Source organism: Lactuca serriola, chromosome 4, assembly GCF_051521515.1.
Source record: "Lactuca serriola cultivar US96UC23 chromosome 4, Lser_US96UC23_V15, whole genome shotgun sequence".
In the NCBI taxonomy this organism is placed as follows: Eukaryota; Viridiplantae; Streptophyta; class Magnoliopsida; order Asterales; family Asteraceae; genus Lactuca; species Lactuca serriola.
Window position 1 is genome coordinate 339,684,539 of NC_136411.1, and position 8,744 is coordinate 339,693,282.

The 8,744-nt window shown below is 39.2% G+C and overlaps 1 protein-coding gene across 1 annotated transcript; it reads left to right on the forward strand.

Moving 5' to 3' along the window:
• Positions 1 to 5,623: 5,623 nt before the first annotated feature.
• Positions 5,624 to 6,328, forward strand: LOC145099623 (uncharacterized). The gene is made up of 2 exons (XM_079037165.1): positions 5,624 to 5,744; positions 5,814 to 6,328. Exons 1-2 carry the CDS (start codon positions 5,624 to 5,626, stop codon positions 6,326 to 6,328), a joined length of 636 nt encoding a protein of 211 aa, XP_078893291.1.
• Positions 6,329 to 8,744: the final 2,416 nt, after the last annotated feature.

The following is an 8,744-nucleotide window of genomic DNA, read 5'->3' on the forward strand; positions in this document are numbered from 1 at the left end:
TATATATATATATATATATATATATATATATATATATATATATATATATATATATATGAGTAAAGAGTCAGTCTTACCGTTAGTAGGCCTCATTCACGAAGTTTGTCTATAAGGGGTGTTTAAGGAAATTTCCTATAAAATGGTGATTGAATGGGTATCCACTCTTACCCACCGCACTCTTGACTATTGGAGGGTCGTTAGCCGAACGGGTAGGATAGGACAGAAACCTTCCATTATAAGTATAATGAAGTACAAAGTAACTAAATGTTTTTTTAATTCCCAAATCATAGTTACTTTAGGCAAAATGTAAAATTGTATGCTAATCCATGGAATGACACTTTGTACCCTTGCCGAGACGTTAGTGGAGCGTGTGTGGTTAACCGACACATTAATTTGGGTTTGGCATTGGTATCAACGGGTGACTCGGTGTTTATCATAGATCAATGGACCGTGTGTGGGTAACCAGCACATTGATTAGGTGATAGTAGCATTGAGTGCATCATGAACATTCACATGTTTATTCACACCTTATTTGTGATCCTCGGCATCCCAGTCATAAATGAAGGGCATAATCGAGATTAAACATGCCATTGAAAAGTTCAATAAATCTCAAAAGATCTATGAGTTTCAATACATCTAAAACTTAATTCTTTTTCGTTTTTCATGGTGGAAATTGGCAAATCGTCAATTACCTACCTTCAAATATTCTACAACTAGATTACGACATCCCTCTTCTAGGTTGTAAAGTATTGTGTTAGATCCTAGCCTTGATGTTTCATTTGGGTGTTACATCAAGGATTCTAATCAACTTGACTTGAATTTCTCCCGTTTTGTAGATGTCTGAATCTAACAATGGTCTTCCGAAATCCCATGGAACAAGTTTTCCAAATGAAAATTATATTCCACGATATGATCGAGGAACCAGAGATCATGTTTCACTTCCTCCACCACCTCCAATTATTCTCCCTGACCCACAAGTTCAAAGGCTTGAAAAGTTCAAGCTCACTCAAGCCCTTTTGGCAAGTAAACACGAAGATGGGAAACCTGTGTGTGCACACGTCTTAGAGATGAAGTCACACATTGACAGGTTAATGATGTTGGGTGTCGATATTTCAGGTGAGTTGGCTGTTGACTGGGTTCTTCAGTCGCTTCCTGAATCATATAGTGAGATCGTTAAAGAGTACTCTATGATGGATCATGACATGACCCTCATTGATCTCACCTGTTTTGCTTATAGTTGCTGAATCACCAATGATTTGGCGTGCTGGTCAAGCAAATTTGTCTGGTGAATCAAACTCCCAAACTTCAATGGACACTGGAAACATTGGAAGTCCAGAAAGGACTAAGTATGAGATTGTCCCATGTCTTGTACGAAAGGAGTCCATTTGCTTTTATTGCCAAGAGAAGGGGCATTGGAGACGAAGCTGCCCAAACTACCTGAGAGATCTAAGAGATGGGAGAGTCAAGACGTATGGCTCTACTTCAGGTAAAATCCAATAACTAACTCTATAAGTTCCTATTCTTTTATTTTCAATACATGATGTGATAAGATTACATTTTGATGTTTTGTAGGATCGAAGAAAATAGGGGAAGCTTAAGGGAAGAAGTAAGTTGAATCTGATCGTGAAGAAATGGATTTCAATCGCATTGCTTGAAGATTGGATTTTTGAGCTACTACTTTAGAGTTAGAATAGATTTCTTAGAAATTGAAATAGCATAATTTTTCATTTGAATTGCATTGTAAGGACAATTTTTTCCGCAATAAAATGAATTTTGATTTCGTCTTATTTATTTATCCTTGCAATGGCATATGTGAAAATGGATGTTTATGTATTTCTAATTTTAGCAATGTTGAATTGGATGTGATTCTTGATTTTGTTATATGTGAAACGTCGAGAATTTACCAAATAGGGAGACTTTCTCATCGCCCAAGTTTCAATTGGACAGAAACTTGGAATCATGTAACATGCATTGCATGATGAATGAGAAACTTCATATTTGTAAATTAGACTAAATCTTTGGCAAAGTGTCAAGTGAAGGACTAAGAGATCGAGTACACTAGGTTGTACGTTGATCAAGTCCACCACAAGAGTGATAAAGATTCATCATGATTTACTAAAGTTTAGTAAATATGATTATACTTACAAGATTAAGTGTTTTGAGTTGGTTGAAAGAGTTTCAAGGAATAGCATAATGAATAAAGAAGAATCAAGTAGGCAGAAAGATAAAAGTTTCTCCATTCTAAGAAGAAGGGAGAGTACCTTTTATTGTGTTTTATGATAAGTCTTAATGATTAAGAACCATATCTCAATTGATCCTCTAGACGAGTCTTAGTGCATTTGTATGTCTAAGAAGAGGAATCGAGAATTGTCGAAATGGTTAAATCAAGAAGTCAATCATACTTCATTCCAATATCATGTCTTAGAGTTATACTACAAGATTGTGAATTGAGTGAAACGTCTTTAGTAGGTTTATAACACTCAACAAATGTGGAATTGGAAAAAGTCTTCTTGTTCCTGCACATTTGAGATTGGTAAGTTGTGATGTTGATAGCTTCATTTTATTTACTTCTTTTTATAGTTTATTTTAGCACATTTCATTCGCATTTTAGTTAACTTCCATGCATATTTTCCCTTTTGTTGTTTTTATGACCATTTCGGGGTACTTTCTAGTTTCTTGAGCATTATTGCAGATTTTCTTGGAAACTAGCGGGGCGGCACTCTTGGGAGGCGATTGGGCTTGAAGATAATTGTAGATTTCGTGCTTGATGGCTATGAAGGTGATTCATGGGGGTGGACTTGTCAATTGCTTGAAGGCTAGGAAGAATTGAGTTTTAAATTTGAAACACGCGGGAGAATTCTTGAGTGTGCAAGATCAATATTTGGGAGTTTGCGGAAGTTTTGAGTGATGTGGATAGACAAATTGGGCTTTAATTGAAGAAATGTTGAAGAAAAATGGGCTAGGAGCTGATTGGATTCGAACTGGGCCAATGGATTAGCTGTGGGGGCCCAAAACTTGAAGAAGCCCAAAAATCCCGTCAGACCCCGCGACCCGCGTAAGATTCCCCGCGGCCCGCGTGGATTCCTGATAAGGGCAATTTCGGGATTTTATCTAGAGTTCTATATTGGGAAGGTTGGTGTGCGTCTTCAGCCTTATCTTGAAGGTCTGAGTTTGACTTGTTCTCTCTGGAGTTTGGAGTGCTTTTGAAGGCCAAGAACACGTCAAGAACATCTTGATTTCACCTCTTGATTATTGTAAAATGTTTGGTACAATTTCATCTAACTTTATTTCTTTGAGTTTAGTCATGCTTGGCTAAACTAATCTTGGTTGAATTTTTGTTGAATCCTTTGAACTTTTGTTGAATGTTGAAGAATCCATGAACTTAATCTTAAATCTTTATGGAAATGTTTTGTGTTTTATCATATTATCACTACTAGTATGTTTTTATTCATGAGTTTAAATGTGTTTGTGGTGATTAGTTGGCTAATTTCTTGATTAAGTAAATGATCCTCAAATTAGCAAGCAAAAAATGATTTTTGTGTTGTTTTTGCTTCACACAATCATAAAGACATATTCTCCAACATGGTAGTGAAAGCAATTGACTCTTCTTGGATTTGGTGACTTTTTGGTTCTTAATGGTAGTTGACTTTCACTAATTACATGCTATTTGGAATTAGTGACTTTGACTAAGGAAATTGTTATGAGCTTCTATAGCCATTTCAACAATTAAGAAAAGTCTAGGTAATCTCAAGCTCCTTGGATTACTATAACCAAATTAAGGATTTAAATCAAAGTATTGCACCATTGGATTCTAATGATATGTTCATCAAAAGTCAAAGTGAGGAAACTTTAAGTCAACCATCTCTCCCTTATTGATTTTACATCAAACTTTTATTTTTGTTGCATTTGTCTATTTAAATCATAGTTAATTCTAGTTTATTTCAAGTATTTCAAAACACCAAAACCCCCCATTTTATTTTTATCGTCATTTTACAAGTATTTTTACAAAGAGATTTCTCATAGAGTTATAAATTGAACCAATCTCCGTGGATTCGATCCCTTTACCACTATACACTATTTTAATGTGTAATATTTAGGGTTATTATTTGTGTTGGCCTCGACAACACCAAATTTTTGGCGCCGTTGCCAGGGATTGGTTTATTTTTAATCAATTTGTTTCTTTATGCCCAGATCTCAGCGTACAGGTGACTTGATTTACAACCTAGAAATCGAAAAAGAAGCAAGGCGTTTGGCTAAGGAAAAACGAGTTGAACATGGTCAAACTTCTAACCCCCACGGGGACCCGGAGGTTGAAACCGCTTCATTAAGTGATATAGAACCCGATTCTAGTCCCGACCCTCGCCAAGAAATTCCCGAAACACCACCCCTACAACAAACCCACCCATTATTGAACCAATTGCAATGGCGGACGGAGGAGAAGTTCCCGAAAGAACTTTGAGGCAAATGATGGAGACCGATGTTACATAAACTCCAACCGGTATCAATTTCCCAGTTTTGGAAGGAGGCTCAGAGTTGAAGTCAAGCTTAGTCCATCATCTACCAACTTTTCATGGATTGGAGAATGAAGACCCTCATAAGCATTTGAAGATGTTCCACATTATTTGCACTAGCATGAAGCCACAAGGGTCAACCGATGACCAAATCAAGCTAAGGGCATTCCCCTTTTCATTGGCCGATAGAGCAAAAGATTGGTTATTCTATCTTCCACCGGGGTCGATCAACTCATAACTCATGGACCGACATGGCAAGAGCTTTCCTTGATAAATTCTATCCTGCCTCAAGAGTCTCATGTCTTAGAAATGAGATTTGTGGAATCCGACAAGGTCAAAATGAAACTTTCCATGATTATTAGGAGAGTTTCAACAACTTGTGCTATAGTTGCCCACAACACCAAATTCCGGAACAACTCCTCATTCAACACTTCTATGAGGGATTGTTGCCAATGGAGAGAAGACTAGCTGATGCCTCAAGTGGTGGAGATGTCTTTAGTAAAACCCCACAACAAACAAGACAACTTTTCAACACCATAGCCGCAAATTCACAACATTTTGGCCCTCGCCAAGACATGAAGAGAGACACACAACACAAAGTCAATGAAGTGGGAACATCGAATCTTGAGTCTCAAATAAAAGATCTAACCTCCATTGTCCAAAAGCTAGCCATGGGACAAACTCCACAAGTGATGGTTTGTGGAATATGTCCAACAATGGGACATCCTACGGATATGTGTCCCATCCTTCAACAAGATGCGGAACATGTGAATGTCACGGGAGAGTTCCAAAACTACAACCACAAACCATCCGGTTACCAAAATGCATATAATTCGAGTAGGAAGCCAAATCCCAACATGAGCTACAACTCAAGACCATTGCCTCAAAATGCATTGGTTAGACCGTCCTATCCACCACCACAACCTCAATACCAACATCAACAACCACACTATCAACCCAAACTGCACCCTCCACATCATCATCAACAACCTCCTCAATCTCAACCAAGTAGCTCCGGAATGTCTCTTGAAGACATTGTCAAATCTCTAGCCACTAGTACCCAACAATTCCAAAAAGAGACAAGGACTAGTATCTCCAACCTTGAAGCACAAATGGGAGATATAGTTACATCTATAAGTAAGTTGGAATCCCGTGGTAAACTCCCTTCTCAAACCGAAAAGAACCCAAATGTCAATGTGGTGACCTTGAGAAGTTGCAAACAAGCCGGAGAAAGTAGTTCAAAGAAAAAGCCAAGGGAAGAAGAGGAAGAAATATAGATAATTCCCATTGAAAAACCTACAGTCAAGAACGATGCACAAGCCAGAGTTCCAAAGAAGTCTACCCCTCTAGTAACACCAATAGCCACTCAACCACCGTTCCCCTCCCGACTTGCAACTTCAAAGAAGAATATGGAGGAGAAAGAGATTTTGGACACCTTCCGAAAGGTGGAAGTAAACATCCCTCTACTTGATGCGATCAAGCAAATTCCGAGATATGCAAAGTTCTTGAAAGAACATTGCACCAACAAGAGGAAGTTGAAGGGAAATGAGAAAATCTTGATGAATGAAAACGCATCCACAGTTTTACAAAGGAAACTTCCACCCAAATGCAAAGATCCCGGAATGTTCACGGTTCCTTGCAAGATTGGAGATGTCACTTTTAGTAGTGCTATGCTTGATCTTGGTGCCTCTATCAATGTAATGCGCTATTCGGTGTATGAATCATTGAATGTCGGACCCTTAAGTGAAACCGGTGTCATAATCTCTCTTGTAGATAAATCAAGTGTCTTTCTAGAGGCGTTTTGGAAGATGTCCTAGTGCAAGTGAACCAATTGGTCTTCCCGACGGATTTCTATGTGATTGATCTAGATGAGCAAGTGTCCTCCAAATCGGCTCTAATCTTGCTTGGGAGACTATTTTTGAAGACGGCTAGGATCAAGATCGATGCGTATGCGGGAAGTTTGACAATGGAGTTTGATGGTGAAACAATAAGTTTTAATATTTATGATGCCATGAGATATCCTAGTGATGTTTCATCTTTGTACTTTGTTGATGTTGTCGAGCCAATTACACAAGAATTGTTCCAGTTATCTAACGGTGATATATTGGAGATGATCTTAAGCAAAGGATTTGATTGTGGGAAGCTAGCCGAGCAATTAAAGCTTTATTCTTTGGATCCGGAAGTTGAGAAGTTGGTAAATAAAATGGAGATGAAGAAATCCGCAAGATTAGATGTCAAGCAAGTTGAATTGCCCCCAACTCATACAAAATTGCCTCCATCCCTTGTTCAACCACCCGAATTGGAATTGAAGGTCTTACCTCAACACTTGAAGTATGCCTATTTGGGAAAGAATGAAACCCTTCCAGTTATCATTTCAACTCACTTAACCGAATTTGAAGAAGAACAACTCGTCAAGGTGTTGAAGGAGCATAAAGAAGCCATGGGTTGGATGATTGCGGATATCAAGGGATTGAGCCCCTCCACTTGTATGCACAAGATCTTAATGGAGGATGAATGCAAGCCGAGACGGGACGCACAAAGAAGGTTGAATCCGCCAATGATGGAAGTGGTCAAGAAAGAGATTTTGAAGCTCCTAGATGCGGGGATGATCTATCTAATCTCGGATAGCAAGTGGGTGAGCCCGGTGCAAGTCGTTCCAAAGAAGACGGGAATCACGGTGGTCGAAAACAACAAATGTATGATGGTCCCCATCCGTGTGCAAAACGGGTGGAGAGTATGTATTGACTACCGCAAACTCAATGCAAGCACACGAAAAGATCATTTTCCATTGCCTTTCATCGACCAAATGTTAGAAAGGTTGGTAGGGAAATCCCATTATTGTTGTCTAGACGGGTATTCCGGTTTTCACCAAATCCCGGTGGCACCGGAGGACCAAGAACACACAACTTTTACATATCCATTTGGCACTTTCGCATACCGTAGAATGCCATTCGGATTGTGTAATGCCCCGGACACTTTACAACGTTGTATGGTTAGTATCTTTTCAGAATACGTTGAAAACACAATTGAGGTTTTTATGGACGATTTCACAGTATATGGCAACTCCTTTCAAGAGTGTTTGACCAATCTCACCAAAATTTTAAAAAGATGCATTGAAACAAATTTGGTTCTAAATTTTGAAAAATGCCATTTCATGGTGAGTCAAGGTCTCATTTTGGGTCACATTGTGTCTAAAAAAGGAATTGTGGTAGATAAGGCCAAAATTGATGTTATTCAAAGCTTACCTTACCCGACTTGTGTTCGGGAAGTTCGTTCTTTTTTGGGCCATGCAGGTTTCTATCGAAGGTTCATCAAGGATTTTTCAAAGATAACAAGACCAATGTGCCAACTCTTGCAAAAGGAGGTTGATTTCAAGTTCAACGAGGCGTGCAAAGAAGCTTTTGACAAGCTCAAAGAGTTGCTTACATCTGCTCCCATTATGCAAGCACTAAATTGGGATCTCCCGTTTGAGATCATGTGTGATGCAAGCAACTATGCGATAGGCGACGTTTTGGGTCAAAAGAATGGGAGGGCCTCCCACGTGATCTATTATGCATCAAGGACACTAGACAATGCTCAAAGCAACTACTCTACCATGGAGAAGGAGCTATTAGCCATAGTGTTTGCTTTGGAGAAGTTTCGGCAATATCTACTTGGCACCAAAGTTATAGTGTATTCGGATCATGCGGCTCTCAAGTACTTAATGACAAAGAAAGATGCAAAGCCGAGACTCATCCGGTGGATCCTACTGTTACAAGAATTTGACTTGGAAATCCGGGACAAGAGCGGATGCGAGAACCTCGTGGCCGATCATCTAAGCCGGATCACTTCAAATGAAACTCCTCTCCCGTTGCGGGACGAGTTTCCGGATGAGCATCTCTTTTCCCTTACTCAATCTATTCCTTGGTATGCCGATATCGTTAACTTTTTGGTCACAAAAAGGTATCCCAACACATTTACACGTGCTCAAAAAGACAAGTTGAAAAGTGGTGCAAAATATTATGTGTGGGATGAGCCTTATTTGTGGAAACATTGCCCCGATCAAATCATTAGGCGATGTTTGCCCCAACAAGAGCACCAATCCATTTTGCAATTTTGTCATGAATTCGCTTGTGGGGGACACTTCGGACCTAGCCGAACCTTGAGAAAGGTTCTTTAATGTGGACTATTCTGGCCAACCATGTCACGCGACTGCTACTTGTTTTGCATAAGTTGTGAACGGTGTCAAATGAC